Raw genomic sequence first — 21,767 nt, 5'->3', positions numbered from 1 at the left:
AATGGCGGCTGACTACACATAACTGGTTTATATCAATTGAAAAAGTCTGATCCAGCTGTTCTTTTCAATATTTTCTAAAAGTATGTATCCACGAAGTGTGAGCAAAAGTATTGTTAGAGCAACTGCTGTGTGCGCATGCAGTTACAAGTGCGCGTCTGCCGGAGATCGTATTGATTGCTGCAGGAAGTTGAATCTGATGTTTCACTGAGATTCCTGAGTGGATGGCTTTGCGTCTGACACTGAAAGCAATGAGATGCGACATTCTGGCAAGGTTGGGGAGGCGCTGTGACACAGGGGAAGTCACTGCTTCATGAAAACATGAAAGGCTGAGAGACAAGGAGACAGCGAGACATAACACCTCGAGATTTGTCCTTGGGCCAAGACTAAACAGCGCCTCCCGGCTCAGTTTCCTCTCAGAATACCAACCGCCCTGCCAGGAAACTGAAGCTAACTCATTCCTCTCAATCTCGGACCTTGATGGGGTCGAAACTCTAAACTGGGGTTAAAGTGCATCTGGTCCAGTCATAGGTGAATGAATGTTTGCTGACATGTGATCACCTGTAAATGCAGACACAAATTAAAATCATGTGAACAATTGTCAACCTCAGCTGTGTTGTCATTCCAGAGTGAAGTCATGCTTGATACCCTTGATTACAACAGGATCCTTATGTTAACATGTTGGTTTCATAGGTGGGACTGCAATTACTGTCTTTACACACTTGGTTGAGAAACCGACGAGGCAGGCAGTCATATTTCAGGGACTGTATGACACAATTACTTCCCTTCATCCATTTGATATATGCAAGCTCCATTATGGGAATACAATTCCCTAACTTTATAGAAACAAGGCTAAACAAGACCTAGCGGTGAATAATAACTTGTGCAGCCGCGTGAGCACATATCAAATTGGCTTAATCCTCTGCAGGCAACCATGCCGCAGCCTGCCATGACTGGAGTGAGGGAATTGAGGAATAAAAATGAGAAAGAAGGGGTTTGGACGTCGTGGAAGGGGTGTAGCAATGGCGCGCTAAGGTTCAGCTGCAACGCTGACCTTTGCATGTGTGCACATGCATGTGTCTGCGTGCGTGTGCGTTAACAGATAATTAAACAGGGCAGACAGATGAGCCCTTTGAGAAGACAATAAAGTCACATGGGATAAGTCAGCTTGTCCAACCTTCCCCAACAGGCCGCACACGCACACGCACACACACACACAAACACACACACGCACACGCACACACACACACACACACAAATACACACGCACACACACATACTGACAGCAGACGTATATAAATGGCAGTCAGCTTTATACAAACAGATGTCCGACTGCTGAAGTTGGCCTTGGCAGAGTTTCTTAAAAGGAAGATGCTGAGAATAACTTATTTGTGTTCACAGTGGGTTGAAGGTGGTTGGTTGGTGGTTACACAGTCTGCACATTACCTTGTCTTGGACATCTACAATTACATTCATTACGCAGCACGACCATGAAGAACTCCTTTGTCTGCTCTGTAAAGAACTCGTCTACTGAGTAATATGAGCGCCATAAGTGCATGTATTTTTCGGCTGAGAGGTATGCCCCTGTATATCAAGAGTTGGGCGCCGGTATACTTGTGTAAGCTTTAAAACAAGAATAGTGACTGGATGGGAAAGGCCGAAGGGGATTTAACAAAAATGAAATCTTAAAAAGGCATGCGCCACAGGAAGGTTTCTAGAAGCCATTAAGGCAGGTACAAATGCAAAAAAGATGATTCTCTTTCTGAGTGTTGTTTTATTTACCATCTGCATCAATACTTCGTTTTTCAGAGTGTGGCGGTGGCGTATTATTTAAAGGACATTAGTAACTTCGACCAGAGAAATTCCCAAGCAGAATGAGGGAACGGTGTGAACCCCATTGTAAAGTGTTGTTTCCAGCACTTAATTGCAAAGTAAATTGAGAAATCCCACCATTGCCCAACGTTTTTACAAGTTGCAGCTAGTGTGACTCCAGTTTACAGTAAAGTCTCGTTATATCGATATCGGTTATATTGATAATACTGCTTATTACGATATTATTTTCATTTCCCGGCAAATTTCTAGTCTTTTTATGTATAATTAGTTCAGTTTAGTACAATACATGGTTATTACGATAATCCGGTTACTACGGTGCCCTTTTTCATCTCCCGCCGGCCATTTTGCTATGTTTATATCGATACAAAACCAGCTTAAGGTAAATCGATATTTGCTTAGGGGTTTCTATACAGTACCACCACTATCGAAATCTGTATCGGTCGCACCGTTGGTCACGTGACTTGGTCACGTGACCAGCTTCCGTGTCTTGCGCAGTGTAGCAGACGCCATTTTGTACCATGGTGAAACGAAAGAATTGTGACCTCGGAACGAAATACAAGGCAATCGTGGATGTTGAGGAGAATCCAACAAGAAGAAAATCCTCCATTGCAAAAGAATTCGACGTGCCGCAAAATACTTTATCAACGTGGTCGAAGAGTAAGGATAAAATAAAGACGGCAGGACTTCAGACCTGGATCAAAGAGGATGAGAACGTCACAATACTGTAGTCTTCTTATACAGTATACAGTTGTTTGACACCAATTTCAACCATGGGGAACCGTAAGAATTGTGATATCCGAACAACGTACAAGGCAAATGTGGCTGTGGAGGACAATCCAACAAGCAACTCCTTCATCGCGAAATAGTTTGACGTGCCGCAAAATACTTCATCAACGTAAGTAATGTAAACGTTGCAGTTTTTGTTTTCCATACATGTATTTCATTGTGTTGTATTCAGATATCTTTATCGCTTGCAATAATCACTGTTTTTCATGTTTGTACATGCTGGCGTTCGTGGTTTCTCTCATGTGTACAATGTCAACAATGTCGAGTGATACTCAGAGTCACGATTGCAAGAGTGTGTTATAAAAATTATAAATTACGTTTTTATTTAATGCACAAGTTTATTTTTCACTTCACTACAGTACAAAAGCATGCTAGATACGCAATCCATGAACCCAATGAGAAAATTACATACCATATCAAAGATCCCCCATTTATTGCCCCCGATTCATGCAGTACAGCGCAGGATCGGATATTTCGATAGTTCGGTTATATCGATATTTTTCTGACTCCCAAGAATATCAATATAACGAGACTTTACTGTATTTTCTACTGTACTGTTATGACTCTGAGAATTTTCCATGTCAAAGGAATTTTACCGCAGCTTTCCGGAAGGAACCACTGAATCATTACTTTTATTACTGCAATTATGGCAAAGGGAGGATATAAAGGCTTGTCGGGGTTTGATACAATGTTTTAATGGATCATTAAGGCAGCTCCTGATAAATCCTGTTTAAGTTTAACCCATGTGGCCTTATCGTAACTCAGACCATCTTGACAGTAACTCTTGGTGTGTGAAATAAAGATCGCGGCTTGAAGTTTTCTGGAAAGGAAGGACCAGCTATTGTGTCAACAATAAAGTTGACTGCATCAACTCGATCAGTTGTTCTTAATCTAGGTTCGATCTGACTTTGGTGAATCGGTCTCAGGGTTTGACGTAGCCTTTGCCTTGGAGGTTAAGACATACACGACTCAACATGTCATTTAGTTATGACACGCCTGCTGGACATCACAGGCTGCAGGCGATCACATTACATTGCTTGTCCAATCAGTGCTGTGGGAAATTTAGTTTGCTCAGTAGTCAACGTGTGACTGTTATGGTAGTATGGTGCAAAATAAAACAAAAAATATCCATGTCTTAAAATGTTATTTACTTTTTTGGCCTGTTTTTAATAAATGTGTTTTTTTCTATCTTGAATGTGTATAAAGTCATATTTTTGTTTTTTCGCAAATGAAGGGCTCGGTGAATGTACATATGCACTGGCTGGGTTAAGTACCTCCAAATATGTTAAGAAGCACCAAATTAGATCAACACCACTAAAACTGGAAGTTGAGAGAAACAATTATATTGGGAAATAGAAATACTTTGACAAATAAGGCTTGCTAGCCCAGACTGTGTATACATTCAGCTCTCTCAGTTTGCTGGCTGCTTTATGACATCCTTTGTCATGTTTTTAATTTGGACCCAGCACTGGCTTTAACGAAATTGAAATCAAACCTGGAAGTCAAGCCCGTGTATAGCTTCTCAATCATTATCAGTAAGATCATACTGAACACATTTCCTGGGAATTATGATGAGTCTTGTGAGTTGAGGGAGATCAGATTTTGTTTGTCTTTGCAGGAAAGCCTGATTCTTCCAGGAAAAGATGCAAATTGGCACAACTGGGAACGGAGGAGGGGTGAGACAAACTTTGGGCAGTAGGTCATGATTCAGACGCTTGGGGAGCCCTGATCACCCAGCGGTCGGGGGCTGGGTGATCGCCTCTCTCTGTCCAACAATCATAGCGCCACAGCTGATACCGAACTGAAAGGGGGTGAGAATAAGCAGTCTGTGTGCAGATACTACCCCAACCCCATGTTCCTTCAAAACAATATGTCTTTGAGCTCATGGGAGTTGCCCACTCCACATGGCTGAGTCAAAGGTGGCGTGAACCCCACTTACTTTTTCATTCTTTTAATGATAATCACGCACAACAAAGGATCTTTCACATCAGAAATTTTCTCGTCTCTTTCCAAATACAGTGGAACCTTGGCTTACGCACTTAATTGGTTCCCAGACAGAGTGTGTAAGGTGAAAAGTGTGTATCCCAAAAATGTATTTCCCATAGGAAACCGTTAAAATGAGAATAATCCGTTCCCTGTCACATCTCGCTGCCATCCGGGGCGCGCCCCGCCCCTCCTGTCACCTCCTCCGACATTCTTGGGAGACGGCCCCTCCAATCATCATTCACCTGGGTTCCCACAGCTGATTGTCATTCACTGATTGTGCCTTCTGCCTATATCTGCCTGCCGCTCACTACCGTCTTCTGTCGGAGTATTCTTGGTCATTGCCATTTCCACTTCCGTGTTGCCAGGTCTGCTATCATTCAGTTATCTTCCTTCACTCATCCCTGTTTGTATCATTTGATGCTGTTTCCAGTAAAGACTCTGTATCCATCCAAGCCTGTCACGCCGTGTATTTCGGGTCCTTCCCTAACACCAAAAGTCCGTCGCTCGAGGTCTGCCTCCTAGCACTCGAGCGCTCGTGACACAATACTCCGACCACCCATGGACCCCGCCGGCGTTGACAGGTATGTTACCGCCCTTGTACAAGAGGCGGAGCGTTCGAGCCAGCTGGCCCAGGCGATTGAGGAAATGCGCCACGCCACTACCTCGCTGGCTCAACGCCTCAAGGAGATGGAAAAGTGCATCGCCACCCTCTCTGTTCCTTCCCCCCCGCCCGTGGGCAGGCGCACGCCCCCGCTACCCCAACCCTCACGCTACGCAGGCGAAACCGAGCGCTGCGCTCAATTCCTAATGCAGTGTGCGCTCGTGTTTGAACAACATCCTGACGCCTACGTTAGCGATAAGGCTAAGGTAGCCTTCATCACCAGCCTGCTCGCGGGCGAAGCCGAATCATGGGTGCTGGCGGTACGAGAGTCCCGACCGGAGCTGTGCGCCTCGTATCCGGACTTCGTAGCCGAGATTCGCCGGGTGTTTCACCATCCAGTGACGGAGGTCGAGGCGGAAGGGAAGATCCTCGACTGCGTCCAAGGGGCCCGTTCGGCCGCTGAATACTCCGTCGCTTTCCGGATCCAGGCCGCTGGCAGCGGCTACGGCGACCGAGCGTTGAGGGGGGTGTTTCGTCGCGGCTTGAATTCCGACCTAAAGGATGAGTTGGCTACCCGCGACGCCGGCACCACCTTCGACGACCTCGTCGGGATTGTCATCGGCTTGGATCAGCGTCTTCGAGAGCGGCGAAAGGAGCTGAGCGACCGACGGCCCGAGGTACCCCGAAGCCGACCTCGGTCGACCACACCCGGCAGCGACCGCGCGCAGCCCCAGGAGGGACTCTTCGAACCGATGGTGATAGGGGGGGGAGACGACCACGCCAACCCGAGGGCTCGTCGCACCCGAGGCCCCCAGCCTAGGACCCACGGCCAATGTAAGTCCCCGCCGAAACGGAATCCGTTGGGGGCTAAGTCCACTACACGAGCCACACGGTTGGAGCTGGAGAGTGAACTATTTGGCCCCTCCAGCTCCCAAAGAGTGTGGGCACTAGTGGACTCGGGGGCCGACGGGTGCATCATCGACCCCCACCTGGCCGACCTGCTGGGCTGCCGACTTTTAGATCTCCTTCCCCCTAAGGAGATCGTCGACTTGGATGGCCGATTATTAGCCCGGGTCACCCACCTCACGGCCCCACTTAAGCTCCGAGTGGCAGGCAACCATGTGGAGCACCGCCAATTTCTTGTTATGCCCTCCCGGAACGCGCCATTGGTCTTGGGTCTCCCCTGGCTCAAGGCCCATGACCCATCCATTTCTTGGGAGGGCCCCACCATTCAGGGCTGGAGCCCCTACTGCTACGCTAACTGCCTGCGGTCGGCTACGGCAGGGCGTAACCCCTCCCGCGGTGGCCCGCCCGAGGCCATCTGCCTCAAAGGCGTGCCACATTGCTACCACGACCTGCGGGAGGTGTTCAGCAAAGACAACGCCCAATCCCTGCCGCCCCACCGACCGTATGACTGTGCTATAGACTTGCAGCCAGGGGCTCCATTACCGGACTCCAGACTTTACCATATTTCACAACCGGAACGGGAAGCCCTGAGCACTTACATAGACTCCTCTCTAGCGGCAGGACTCATTCGGCCGTCGCATTCCCCGCTGGGCGCAGGGTTTTTCTTTATCGACAAGAAGGACGGATCCCTGCGCCCATGCGTTGACTACCGGGGCCTGAACGACATCACCATCCGCAACAAATACCCTCTCCCCCTCATGGATTCGGCCTTTGCGCCCCTTCAGTCCGCCACCATTTTTTCTAAATTGGATCTTCGCAGCGCCTACCATTTGGTCCGAATCCGTGAGGGGGATGAATGGAAAACAGCCTTCAAGACGCCTTTAGGGCACTTTGAATACCTGGTGATGCCGTTCGGGCTCACGAACGCGCCGGCCGTATTCCAGAATTTTATTAATGATGTGCTCAGGGACTTCCTCAATGTTTTTGTTTTTGTTTACCTCGATGACATTCTTATTTTTTCTCGCTCTGCAGAAGAACACCGGCAACACGTCCGACGGGTCCTGGCGCGGCTCCTGCAAAACCGGCTCTATGTGAAGGCAGAGAAGTGTGACTTCCATGTCCGCTCTCTGTCGTTCCTGGGGTTTGTGGTGGAGCAGGGGCAGCTCAGGGCCGACCCCGCCAAAACCAAGGCGGTGGTGGAATGGCCGATCCCAAAGACGCGCAAGCAGCTTCAGCGGTTTTTGGGGTTTGCCAACTTCTACCGCCGTTTCATTCGCGGGTATAGTCAGAAGGCACTCCCCCTCACTAACCTCACGTCCACCAAGCTCCCTTTCAGGTGGACTCCCGATGCTGAGGGGGCTTTCAACCGCCTCCGTCGTGCCTTCACCAACCCCCCCGTTCTGCGTCATCCCGACCCGGATCTCCCGTTCACGGTCGAGGTTGACGCATCCGAGTCCGGAGTAGGGGCCGTCCTTTCCCAGCGCTCTCCCACCGACCAGAAGCTACGCCCCTGCGCCTTCTTCTCCCGCCGGCTCAGCCCCGCCGAAGCCAATTACGACGTCGGCAATCGGGAACTGCTGGCGGTCGTCCTGGCCCTGCAGGAATGGAGACACTGGCTTGAGGGAGCTAAACACCCCTTCACCGTCTACACGGATCACAAGAACCTGGCGGCCATCCGGTCGGCCAAGAGACTTAACTCACGGCAGGCCCGATGGTCACTCTTCCTCACCCGTTTTGACTTTTCTCTCACCTACTGCCCAGGGTCACAGAACACCAAGCCCGACGCCCTATCCCGTATCCATGAGCCGGCAGAAAGGGAGGAGACTACCGCCAACATCCTGCCGGCCCAGCGCATCCTGGGCGCCCTGAGGTGGGAGGTTGAGAGAAAAGTCCAACAAGTCCAGGGAACCACCACCATCCCCAGGGGCTGTCCCAAGGATCGCCTGTTCGTTCCCCCCCCCCTACGCACTGAGGTGCTCATCTGGGGGCACACATCTAAGATAGCTTGCCACCCGGGGGTCAACAGGACGATCCAACTCATCGCCCAACGGTTCTGGTGGCCGGGGTTTAGGAGGGACATCACCCTCTTCGTGAAGGCCTGCCCGACCTGCGCCCGTGGAAAGGCCTCCCACCAGCCCCCGGCCGGACTCCTCCAGCCCCTACCGGTTCCGTCCAGACCCTGGTCCCACATCTCCGTCGACTTCGTGACAGGCCTCCCCCCCTCCCGTGGCAAGACGGTCGTCCTCACCGTAGTGGACCGATTCTCCAAGTCGGCCCACTTCGTTCCGTTAACCAGGTTGCCGTCTGCCACCGAGACGGCTCAACTCCTGGTTAACCATGTCGTCCGTCTCCACGGGATTCCGACTAACATCGTGTCGGATCGGGGACCGCAGTTCGTGTCCAAGGTATGGAAGCGTTTCTGTCGGTCCCTAGGGGCATCGGCGAGCCTGTCGTCTGGGTACCACCCCCAGACCAACGGACAGACGGAGAGGAAGAACCAGGACCTGGAGGCGGCCCTCCGGTGCGTGTGCCTCCACAACCCGGCGTCGTGGGCCCTGCACCTACCCTGGGTGGAGTACGCCCACAACTCCCTGGTCTCCGCAGCCACAGGTCGGTCCCCATTCATGTCCGCCTGTGGCTATCAGCCGCCCTTATTTCCCACACAGGAAGGCCAGGTGGAGGTCCCGTCTATCGATCATCACCTCAGACGGGCCCACAGAGTCTGGAAGGAGACCAGGGACGCCCTGTCACGCACCGCTTCCCGGAACCGGCGGGTGGCAGACCGCCATCGACGGCAAGCACCCAGCTACCAGGTCGGGCAGGAGGTCTGGCTATCTACGAAGGACCTTCGGCTGGCAGGGTCCTCGGCCAAGCTGGGCCCACGCTTCACGGGTCCCTTCCCCATCGAGGCCATCCTCAGCCCGGTCTCGGTGAGGCTCCGGCTACCACCCACCATGCGGATCCACCCCGTGTTTCATGTTTCCCTCCTCAAGCCAGTGGAGACCAGCCCCTTAGCCCCCCCCCCCCCCCCCCCCCCCCCCCCCCCGGATATTGGACGACGGACCAGTCTACACCGTGCGGGAGATACTGGACTCCAGGCGCAGGGGCAGAGGAGTGCAGTACCTGGTCGACTGGGAGGGCTATGGACCTGAGGAACGTCAATGGGTCCCACGGGCCTGGATCCTCGACCCATCCCTCACCCGGGCCTTCCATGCGGCTCACCCATCCAAACCTGGGGGGCCGCCGAGAGGCGTCCCTTGAGGGGGGGGCACTGTCACATCTCGCTGCCATCCGGGGCGCGCCCCGCCCCTCCTGTCACCTCCTCCGACATTCTTGGGAGACGGCCCCTCCAATCATCATTCACCTGGGTTCCCACAGCTGATTGTCATTCACTGATTGTGCCTTCTGCCTATATCTGCCTGCCGCTCACTACCGTCTTCTGTCGGAGTATTCTTGGTCATTGCCATTTCCACTTCCGTGTTGCCAGGTCTGCTATCATTCAGTTATCTTCCTTCACTCATCCCTGTTTGTATCATTTGATGCTGTTTCCAGTAAAGACTCTGTATCCATCCAAGCCTGTCACGCCGTGTATTTCGGGTCCTTCCCTAACACCAAAAGTCCGTCGCTCGAGGTCTGCCTCCTAGCACTCGAGCGCTCGTGACATTCCCAGGTCCCCAGAAAACATAATTTTGTACTTTCTAGTTTTGTAAGCCTTAAAACTACACAAAATATACCTTATTTTATGTATAATAAATGTGCTATAATATTATGATTAAAGAAATAAACTGTACTATACAATGAAGTCATTTTATTTACCTCTGTGATGGTCATTAATGGCTTGATGGAATGGAGTGTCCAGTTTCCTCAGCATTAAACACTTGATTTTTTCAGAAATTTCACTTTTGTTTTTTTTGTTTCAAGCTCTGTCATCTCCCTTTCGTGTGTGTGTTTTCTCACTCTCTGTCTGCCTGTCTCTTTAATGTTTAACCCCCCCACCCCGCACTGCTGGGTTCTTGACCAATCAGGTGGTTTTAACCGAAGACACAATTTTGTTTTTTGGAGAACGGCCTCACTCTCTCTCTGTCTGTAACCCCATCCCCCACTGCTGCGATCTTGACCAATCACGTGGCTTTAACTGAAGACTGGGGGCGGGGAATACAGGACAAAAACAGTGGCCACCATTTTCTTGTTAGGAGAACGGGCTCGTTCGCGAACAACACATCAGTCATTGTGGCAGCTCCGTGTGTGTCCCGAAAAATAGTTTGTATGCCAAGGTAAAATTTTCATAAATGTAATGTTCGTAAACCGAAACGTTCGTAAGCCAAGGGGTTCGTAAACCAAGGTTTTACTGTATGCATTTTAAAAGTTCTCAATATGTGTACAATGCCTTCTCTGTCCCACAAAATATCTTGAAATGACCTAAATATTTCTTCCGCCGTGGGTTGACAAAAAGAAACTGTGTGATCAAGGATAAGTGAGGAGCAGTATTTAAGGGACTGTCTGCCAGCAACAGCCCATCCACTTGACTTGGGGGATTTTGCAAAGCTGTAAGGTTGCCTTGGCAGCTATGTCCTCTGTGGAATTAAGTCAGTTCAGACAGAAATGAGATCAGCGTAGTTTAGTATTAACTTTGAAAATCTGCCCGTATCTACCTGCCGTTTCCAAAATTAGACTCAATTGAAGAGATGCGCTTTTTGGCAAAACTGGCCATCCGTGGGGGTGTTGTCCAAACAGTCTGGCATGGACCACTGGATTGTGACATGACACCAAGGGGGATTGTTCCAGGCGGATGTTGTGCCACACGTTGACAGTATTTGTGTGTGTGCATGCGCGTGCGTGTACATGTGGTGAGTGAGTGGGCGTGTGTTTGGGGGGCACGGGGTAAAACTGTGACTGTGGGAGACAGGCAGATGGGGATGGAAATGAGTAGGCAGTGAGCTCATGCTAATCTCCTGCTCCAGCATCTACAGCTGATCCAGACGGCAAACACACACACATGCGCGCACACACTCACACAACGAATAATAGACTTGACCTGACTGATACATAATCACACACCCAATGAAGCACTGGATGCTTGAGACATTTAGATGCTCCCGAGTATTACCTAAATGTTTTCATGCAATACATACAATACTTTCATACATACTAATCTGGCATACATCTACACTTAGCAAACACTAATTCCCTGACATCACACTGCCACTGAATGTTAATTTGTTGGATACTATTTTGTGTGTGTGTGTGTGTGTGTGTGTGTGTGTGTGTGTGTGTGTGTGTGTGTGTGTGTGTGTGTGTGTGTGTGTGTGTGTGTGTGTGTGTGTGTGTGTGCTTCAGCCAGCCATCTGCCTCGTGGGAGTTTACAAAGCAGCACGCGATTGGTGGACCGGGCATATAATAGAGGCAAAGGGTGAAGCGGGTCACGTCTTTATTATGGGAGGGAAAGGTTGCGTGTTGCTGACTGCTCTTCTAAACATATGGGTGCAGGGGAACACGGGTGGGGGAGAGGCCAGCAATGCCGTCAAACAGGCTGATGCAGCACAAAGTACCCACTGTCACACATATAAACATGCCATTTAATCTCATAGTGTCTGTCGCAAACGATGTCATTTCCACAACATGGCAACTCTTGAAAGAATGTTGAATATGATGTGTATCGGGCTTGTCAAAGCGGATCGCTTTTGGGGGAGCTGTGGCTGCTGACGCACACAAACCACACGGGCAGGAGACAATAGGGTGATTGTTTCTTGCCTAAACTAAGCCTATCTGATGTGACACCTTTCAAGTATCAATACAGCACCGTCAGCCACACTTGCAGCACCTCACGGTGACACAAAAACGTGTTCATATAAAAATGTGGATGGATTTTCAAAAGTTAAGACACTGTCTGCTAAAAAACAGACAATGTGTTGTTGCTGTTTGTTCAGGGTAAAGGGATTTTCAAGGCTTTGAAATGATAGCAAAGCGGGTTTTTCATCAAACCATTCACAATGCGTGTCCACCATGTTTGCTAGGTATTTTTTGTTGCTTGTGACGTTGATAGCTTCAACCAAACACCACCCCTGAGTCTGAATCACATAATATACCACGAAAAGGTAACATCAGACCTGGCTTGCAAATTCCTCCATAAAAAAAATTGGCCCAATCATCACCCTGAACTCATTCTGCTAATCGAGTGTCGTGAACTGTGTTTGCAAAGGATGCATCCTAATGCTTGTGTATTCCCTTTCATTGTGGCCTGTCTACTATGGAAATGACAAGCATTATATTGTCTCATTGAATCATATCGGTTCGTGTCGTGTTTTACCCTGTATACTTTATGATTCCCATAGAATATGGTCGGACATTGTCCACATTTCATGGTAGGAATGGCTTTATACCGTGTTGAATAGTTGAACTGTATGTTATGTCGAGTAGTTGCCGCTAGAGCCAGGCTTATGCACCATGTGTGTCGATAAATATTTCAAAGACCACCTCATTAAATAAATAAGCTGGACCTCAACGCCTACGGTAACCTACCATCAATATTGAAAGCTCATGAAGAAAAAAAATGACAGCGTTGTTCACAAGCCAACAGACAGTCCAGTCATCAAATTGCACCATCTGACTGTGCGAGGGCTTCTTTTCCATGCAACAGCTGGGGGAGGTCACTCAGTTCCTCCTTCCGTGCCGCTTTAGCAATAATCCCAATGAGACATGCTTAAGGTCCTTCGAAGATTTAAGAATAGACACTGTGAGTTGAATGCGCTTGTGAGAAGAGGGCGATGAATATTCTGACAAAGATTTCACCTAGTGGGAGGAAATACTTGATTTTTCTGCATGCACTATGCTCCTGAAACACATGTGCATGCGCATTCCAAGACAACTCCGAAGCATGGTTGCCTATAACACTGCCCTCACGCATTACTCAATGAGAAGCGATGTATCCTCCATTTTGTCTAAGTGCAGTAAAGTCTCGTTATATCGATATTCAAGGGAGTCCGAAAAAATATCGATATAACCGGGACTATCGATACATCCGACCCTGTTTGCATGTAATTTTCTCCGTGCGTGCATAGAAATAGTATCGATATAACCGGGACTATCGATATATCCGATATCGATATAACGAGACTTTACTGTAGATGCCCAAATTGGTCACGGGTAATGAGCTGTCTCTGGTGAGGGCTTGGTTTCAATTTTTTGCACCTTCTTTAAGTGCCATTTGATGTTACACTTGTTGAATTTAACCAGAATTGAACGGTCACCAACATGATAATTATTTCTCATGTTCATTCTATCGTGTTTGACGAAATCGAGACAGATACATGCTCACATGTATAAGAAAAAACTAAAATTAACAGCTCTTAGCCAAAAGACACAGAGAGAATTGTCAATTTCAAAAATGATTGTTTTCATTTTGCTCGAGTTTTTCTTTGGGCAAAGCTATGCATTGCTGTTCGTGTATAAGAAAGAAAAAATGGATACGAGCAGCTATGTACATATTATCAAACTTGGCTGAGTATGCAGGGGAAAATGGATCCCCATGTGTGTAAAGGAAGCAGAGAAATCTATGAGGACTTCTATTAAAACTTGTTGAACACCATTTTACTTTTACTGGCTTTCTTTTAGTATAGCTATTAGTATAGCTCAGTGACTCATAATGTGATTTTTTTATTTTTTTTGCTAAGAATGTGTTTTCAGAAAATGGTTCTTTGAATGCATAATTTGACTGACATTATTTTCTAACTGGCTAAATTTTGCTTCAGGGGGGATCAACCAATGAATTTGAGTGAGAGAATACTTTTCCGATCGCTGTCACTTCTGAGAAATTGGAAGCGTAATCGTATCTTCAACCATGTTTGACATCAGTACATTTGAATGTGAGTGGAGCATTTATTGTTGTGTAAACTCAGTGTAAACTGAGAGTCCATACATACACAGTTTACATACACAGACTGATAGCCTCGTCAAGCATGCATTTCGGGGAGCTAATTTAATTAGTGGTTTCTTCCTTGTCAAAGCAGAGAGGCAAAACAGTAATATTTGACTAAAAGTAAATGAAAGAAAGCAAGAAAACGGCATGAAATCCACACAACCTCAAATTCAGCATTTGCAGCAGACATTTGCAACGGTCACATATGCTGATCAGCAGCAAAAGGAGGATGGGAATATTCCCATTGCAGCCATTGTCCAACCACCAGATGTTGTCCTGTCCACTATGTGGACATGGCCGGCTGTCAGCCGGCTTAGCCAACATAGTGCCTTGTATATGAAATAGGACATGCGCTGCCATCCCCTCTGCATCACCTTGCCCCTGAAACAAGCGGTCCCTTTAGATAAAGGCCAAATAGCAAGAAGGGCAATCAAGGATTCTGAGAGACTTGGTGGTGGGACTAAAAGGGGCCAACATAAAGGATGCCACATGAATATGATTAAATGTATGTGTCTGTCTTCCGAATTTAAGACCAAATAAGGAATTGCATAACTTTTATTGGATTGGATTGGATTGGATTGGATTATTTGTGTCCTAATAATTCTATAGTGTGCAAATGTGTCATTTTTAAACACAAAATTACGGTCTCAACTGTAGCAAGGGGTGCTCGGAAACATCCAAAGTATATATGGGGCAAAACACAACATTCTTCCAACAAGGACAGTTTTAAGATGTTGTTTTTCAAAGCTCACCCACAGCTGTTGGAGGATGTGGCATGAATACATAAAATCAAACAAGCGCATTCAAATTTCCTATCCACAGAAGTTTTTCTATAGTGGGAGAACTGAGATGGCACCTCATTTTGGCAGCCTGTCAGCCACCATTCAATTGGATTTCAAATGGGAGTCTGAAAGTTTCCATTTTCTTTTAACTCCACAGATAAAATGATATGGAACAAGATACAAATCCTGTTGGAAGAGAGAGCATGCACCCACTTAGCTCTTTTTGGTCTACCGGTAGCAGTGGTATGCCAGTGGTGTATGGAGGTTGATACACCATTGTCCATGTGGGAAAAAATACCTTGATTTGAAACAAAATGGGTTGAGTTGGCCGCCCACATATTGCATCGCACATATGTCGGATTAATGTGCATTTTTAGAAAAATGTCACATTATTCAGGAATCTTATACAACTATCTCCAGACTACCCACACACATTTTTGTAATTCCTACCACACTATGAAGAACTACAGGAGCCACTGCATGTCCAACAAGGAGCAGATCCAAGAGGGAAAACTTCACACAGAAAGACCACAAACTGGAATTCAAACCATTGCCAACGACGAGGCTTCAATGCCAGGAATACTCAAATGTCAAAATAGGAAATCATTCCCTGACCATATTGTGTTAAAAGTGGACAGATAAGGCTTTGGGTTGCCTCCCACAATTAAACCAGCAAGAAACCAAAGAGAGTAGTCTTGTCTACCGACTTCACAAGTTTCAGCCTCATTAGCTCTGAAGTTTGCCGTTGTCCCTGCATGTGTTATCTTCAAACGCAACTTTCAGAGAGTAAAGACATGCCACCGAAGTCCGATTTTCTTATGTTCAGACTTCTGCATGCATGTGTCTCGGAAGGAAGCTTTTAGAGGAATGTCTGCAAGGGGGGTGGAGTGTGGCACTATCATTTCCTGTGTCTGTCTGCATTCGAGACTTCTGCTAAAACTGCTGTAACAGACTCATTAATATTCACAGCTACAGTTACGCTGCTGACAGCACACAGATGACAGTGTTTCTTGGGACCTAGAAAGGCATAAAGCAGCATAGTCTGGCACTTTCAGCTCACATGTTCCAAAAAACATTTTCAAAGTGCCTCATCGTTGCTTAAATGTTGACAAAGGGGAGCTCCGCTGCCGTAAGTTTAACAATTTTCCTCAACTCCTACCCAGCATGGATCTCATTAGCGTTTCTTGAAACAAGGTACTTTGGGGAGGGTGGATAAAGCAGTCAGATTAAAAAGCAAATGAGATTTTGGCATAACACTTGAGTGCCTTGCGGGCTCTTCTATAAAAGTAGAAGAGGCCCGAGAAAGTTGGCTCCATGAGGTGTGTGCACACTCTAGCTTGAACGAACGTGTGTGCCAAGAGTGGGTATTCACCATGCATGGCAGGACTTTGGCAGTCTCCGCTACATCAAGGGTCTCTAGCTTTCTCTTTTATTTGCCTTGTTCCCTCTGAGAGAATCCTCTGTGAAGGACAAGAGATGAGATGCTTCCAAACACTTTGCTTTCTATGTCTGATCAAACTAAGAGTTTTGCCCCGCAAGTCCACTGTGGTGGCAATCAGACTGGAGTAAAAAGTATACAGTGTGTGTGCGTGTCTGTGTGTGTGCGTCTATGTGTGTGCGTGTGCGTGTCAGAGGCGGGTTGCTGGCCTGGGGTAGGGGGATGTTTGGGGGAGGGGTGGGCCCGATGTTTGCTGAATGCTCCCCTTTGTCGGGATCATATTATGTTTCCACCACAATACTTCTAAACCCTGCTTCATCAACCCCATTCATGTGTAACAGTTCATGCAAATAGCATCACTAGTCTTTTTTTCCTGGGGAGTGGTGTGGGGGTGGGATTCTTTTATCAATCTACCCACACAAACTTCTCTCTTTCGCCTCCCTGCAAACTCCTATCGGCACATCATTTGTCTCATTATTATGCATGCATACAGTTTTACACGTCTGTCAATTTACTCATGCTTGACGTTTCTTGTCGTCACTTCCTTACGAATTGATTGTTGTTTATCAGATGAGAAGAATGGCAAGAAAAATACAAAACCAAAATAGCCACTTCCTTCAATTATACATCGAGAAGAGGAATAACATGTTTTGTCACAATCATTCCATACATGAAATACAACAGTGGCCGATTTTGCTATCATCGTCATAGCAACTGCCAACACAGTACCACCACAAACAGACACCTTACAAACCAAAGCTACAATAGGAAACATAAACAGAAGTTCCCTGTGGCCTACGGAGTAAGATGTAATTTCATCAAGAGTGGTTTCTTTCATTTCACCTCAAACAGATATTATGTTGACACAATCCCCGTGAGGCATTTGTTCGTAAATGGGATTGTATTTACAGTAAGGCCCAATAAAACTGGGCCTGAGAAGTGTTTCCCTTGCAAATAATGACTTTATTGCCACCAGAAGTGTTATAGTTTCATCATAATATATATGGCCTAATTAGTAATAACATGCTAATGATGACTAAGCACTCACTAAAACACACACGGCCAACTTTTAACGATGCATTATTAAGGGTTAACTTTCCAATTGGGAGCAATGTTCTCTGGGTCTGGGCCATTTTTTGTTTCGTTGTCATTCAAATGGACATTGATGTGGATGGCTGATTATTCAATTTGCTACGAATGTTCCTTTAAGACGTTTTAAAACATTGTTGTCTGTGCCACTCCCTCGATTAAATAAAGTCTGAGCTCCATTAAGTGCAATTCAATGTGCGCAGACACCTTGTCAAAATAGGTCACACCTTTTTTCTGAATGACACAGAATCACGTCAACTCACCCTGGACGAAGCTTTCCTCTTGTATTTGTTGGCGAAATCAAACTTCTCCTTAATTTCGTCCAGGATCTGCTCCAGGCGGCTCTTCTCCTCCTTGCCCGTGTAATCCTGGCCAAGGAGGACGTAGGCCCTCCAGTTGGCCGAGTCGAAGCCCCAGTGGCAAGTCCTGTTCTCCTGCGCCTTGTGGCTGTGCACCACGAACTTGTGCGTGGAGTACATGAGTCTGCAGTCCATGCACTGGATGCACGCCGCGTTGGGGCTGGTGTACAACTCGGGAACAAACAAGCCCTTGCACTTGCCGAAGCACTCGTGGTAGATTTTGAAGCTCCCCTCGGTGAGCTCCAGTTCCAGCGCTCCTCCGCCGCCCGCCTCCTTCTTGCAGCGAGGCGGGTAGGCGCCCCCGTAGATGAGCGCGTTGCACAGCCGCTCGGCGTCCGTCTTGGTGATGAGGCCGCAGGAGGGCGCCGAGAAGGGCAGGATCCCCATGACTTTGAGGATCTCCAGCTGGTCGGCGGTACACCGGGAGCAGTAGATGTGCAGCTCGTCGCACACCGAATTGATTTGCTGCAGGCTGAAGTCCCGCAGCACCGTGTTGAGGATCTGGGGGAGACACAGACGCTTCTCCCCTCCGACCACGAAGCACGAGATGGTCTCGCCCTCCAGGACCGTCTCGCACCTCTCCGTGGAACGGTCCGAGGGGATAAAGAGCGGACCCGGCATCACTGGCGGCGGTAGATGCTGCAGGACAGCCTCGGGCTCCTTGCCGTCCTTCTTGAAGAGAAGCTCATGTTGCCAACGGGCGGAGAAGGCGGCCGGCCCCCCGAGAGAGCTCATAGAGCTTAGGTGAAACTGTTTGAGAGTTTGTTGCAGTCCCGGATGAGGCTGGAAGCTGTGCCGACTTACAGTCTCCATGTTTTCCCCGCAACTTTACCGGCGAAAGCCCCTCTTGTCTTCGAGCCGGGACCACGACCGTCGCCCTGTCGCGCCTGAACCACAGAAATCCACCGCGTCCGAGAATTGGCGAAAACTTTGAAGCACTTCATCAAACATTTAGTGACGGGGGCGAAAATTCGTCGTGGGTTCACACTTGTATTCCCGCAATGAGTGAATGAACGCCGGTCAGTGGCTCCGTGAAGCGGCGCTCGGACTGTCCATGTCGGTAGATGTGGGGTTGCCTTTTAAAACTCCAAAATGGCCCCACCAAAAGATCCCCGCGTCCAATTCCGAAGGATAGTGGGCGAAAACAAATGACAAACGGTTATTGAAAGTCGATATTAGTTGGATTCAAATGCTACTCCAGCACTTCTTTCCGCTCTCGAGGACCGCTCCGTTGGCCTCCGCAGTTCACTGTGACTGTATGGAGATGAGCTCTCTCTCTCCCGCTCGCTCCCGCTCTCTCTCTCTCTCTCTCTCTCTCTCTCTCTCTCTCTCTCTCTCTCTCTCTCTCTCTCTCTCTCTCTCTCTCTCTCTCTCTCTCTCTCTCTCTCTCTCTCTCTCTCTCTCTCTCTCTCTTATGTCTCGCTCTTTCTCATGTCTCTCTCTCTAGGTATGAAGATGTATGATGTATGTATGTATGAAGAATATATATATATATATATATAGATAGATAGATAGATAGATAGATAGATAGATAGATAGATAGATAGATAGATAGATAGATAGATAGATAGATAGATAGATAGATAGATAGATAGATAGATAGATAGATAGATAGATAGATAGATAGATAGATAGATAGATAGATAGATAGATATACAGTGAGACCTCAACTTACAAACACCTCAACTTACAAACTTTTTGTCTTACAAACGTCAAATTTATGAACATTAAACCTTATAATAAGCACTATTTTCATAATACACACCCACCACGGCTGGCGGAGTGATCTTTGGCGGAAGCACACGACCGAACAGCACCAGAGGTTAAGTTACCAACAGTCCTTATGGAAGGTGACTCTCCTTCCATAAGCCATCAACGACCATCAAAAAGGTAAATAAAACTTTATTTTACAGCACAGTTTATTTCTTTAATTACAGTCCTCATGTAATGCGCCCCTCTTTCCTAACAGCAATTCCCTTTGACCTTCGACCTCCAACGCCATTCCATCAAGCCATAAATGACCATCACAAATGTAAATAAAGTGACTTTATGATACAATGCAGTGTATTTCTTTCATTACAATACAATAGCACATTTATTATACATAGAATAAGGTATGTTGTGTGTAGTTTTACGGCTTATTTAGTTGAAAAGTATATTTTATGGAAACCCGGGAACGGATTATTCCCATTTTAATGGTTTCCTATGGGAATTCTTTTTTTGAGATACACACCTTTCGCCTTACACACTCTGTCTGGGAACCAATAATTAAGTTCGTAAGTTGAGGTCTCACTGTGTATATATATATATATATATATATATATATATATATATAGAGAGAGAGAGAGAGAGAGAGAGAGAGAGAGAGAGAGAGAGAGAGAGAGAGAGAGAGAGAGAGAGAGAGAGAGAGAGAGAGAGAGAGAGATGTCTCTCTATATACGTATATAGAGAGATGTCTCTCTATATACGTATATGTCTCACTCTATGAGCCTCTCACTTTATGAGCCTCTCTGTCTCTCTCTCTCTCTTTCTCTTTCTATGTCTCTCTCCCACTGTCTATTTCGCTCTCTCTCTCTCTCTCTCTCTCTCGCCCTCCCTCTCACTATGTCTCTATCCCACACTCTATTTCGCTCTCTCTCTCTCGCCCTCCCTCTTTCTATGTCTCGCGCTCGCTCTTTCAGTCTGCCTCTCTCGGTCACACGCACGCGCACGCATTCCCCTCCCCTCCGCGTTTATGTCTGGCTCACTCATTGAATCCCAGCCAGGAATGTGAGTGACTGCAGGCACGGCTGTTCTAGGGACAAGCCTGCACTCCCTCGCTGCTGCCCTCATCTTTATACCGAAGTACTGTAATCTTCCTATATTTGTTCTGAATTGTAGAACAAACTCCAGCAGTCTTGAAGTATCATAAAAACATTTTATCATGTGACTCCCGAGCACCACCGAGGTGACGTTGAGCATGATGGATTAACTCTTGAGACTTCTCCACATATACAGCACATCGCCGTGCGTCCCCGCGAAGCTCGTATAGAATTTATACTACCACTATATTCAATATAGTCACAACAACAAAGCCATTTTCTGTATTATTGTAGTATTTGTATGCATGGTATTGACGTTTTACAGAGTTACACATATTGTGTTCTTAGAAAACGCATCAAATGTTACTTTGGAGACCAATATTGCGCAAATATGCAACATTTGATTCCATGTGGAGACATAGCAACGAATTTTAAAATACTTAGCTCTTTTTTTTCTAACTATACAACAGGATCAATCACAGCTTTGAGATTCAGTCTGGAATTAGCTTGGAAATACGTAGTAGATGCGTTTAAGGATAACACGTGTCTCACTCTCTCTTTTTTGTGGTCTAAGTGATATTTTTTTTCTTGCAGTTTATAAATGAGGCTGCCTATTCTGTTACACCACATCCAAATGAATGTACACGTGTGTTTAACGATGATTTGGGAATTCAAAGTCCTGGCTTCCATTCAGTTTATCTCTGAATGTTAATACAGGAAGTGCCACAGCGAAAGTTGATGGCGAATCACTAAAACCAAATGACTCAACGTCACAAGTTCAACTTCAAGGGAAGCAATGGAATTGGCTGCTCTAGTGGCGCCCCCCAGCCAAACACGGATCTCACTGCAACTACAGGCGTGCTTAATCGACATTAAAGAGTGGTGAAACTCAACATTCAAGCAAAATTCAACAACGTTTTTTAATCGTCTTGACGAATTTGATGGGTAAAGTTCGAGATGTCAGCATGTTTTTGAATTGCTCTTCCCTGTCATGTGTGAGATTTACAATAGGGTCGTGGTCGTGAGACAATTAAAGGACAACCAACGCCTCCAGACAAGTTGTGTCCATAATTTGTAAAATCACTTCAAATGACTGACTTCTACTGAGCGTATTTTACAAAGATTCCACAACATATAGCTATATTTTACGTTTTAAGACTCGCAGTGAATATTCAGGAAGTCTTGTTTTTGAGTGGGTGACGATGCCTACCGTGACATGACGTCTGCAACACGCAACATATTTCGGGTACTTTGTTTGGTCTGAAAACTTTGTG

General features: G+C 47.0%; 1 protein-coding gene across 1 annotated transcript in view; it reads right to left on the bottom strand.

The window, feature by feature from the left end:
• The window catches only part of skia (SKI proto-oncogene a), a 95,974-nt gene extending 77,005 nt beyond the window's left edge, over positions 1-18,969 (bottom strand). The window contains exon 1 of the mRNA XM_089003223.1: positions 17,597-18,969. Coding sequence (XP_088859349.1) covers positions 17,597-18,505 — 909 coding nt within the window. The 5' untranslated portion in view covers positions 18,506-18,969. The remainder of the gene's footprint in view (positions 1-17,596) is intronic.
• Positions 18,970-21,767: the final 2,798 nt, after the last annotated feature.

The sequence above is a fragment of the Hippocampus bargibanti genome, linkage group LG01, assembly GCF_051943395.1.
Source record: "Hippocampus bargibanti isolate YZ-2025 linkage group LG01, ASM5194339v1, whole genome shotgun sequence".
Lineage (NCBI taxonomy): Eukaryota > Metazoa > Chordata > Actinopteri > Syngnathiformes > Syngnathidae > Hippocampus > Hippocampus bargibanti.
This window is presented reverse-complemented; position numbering and strand designations above follow the sequence as displayed.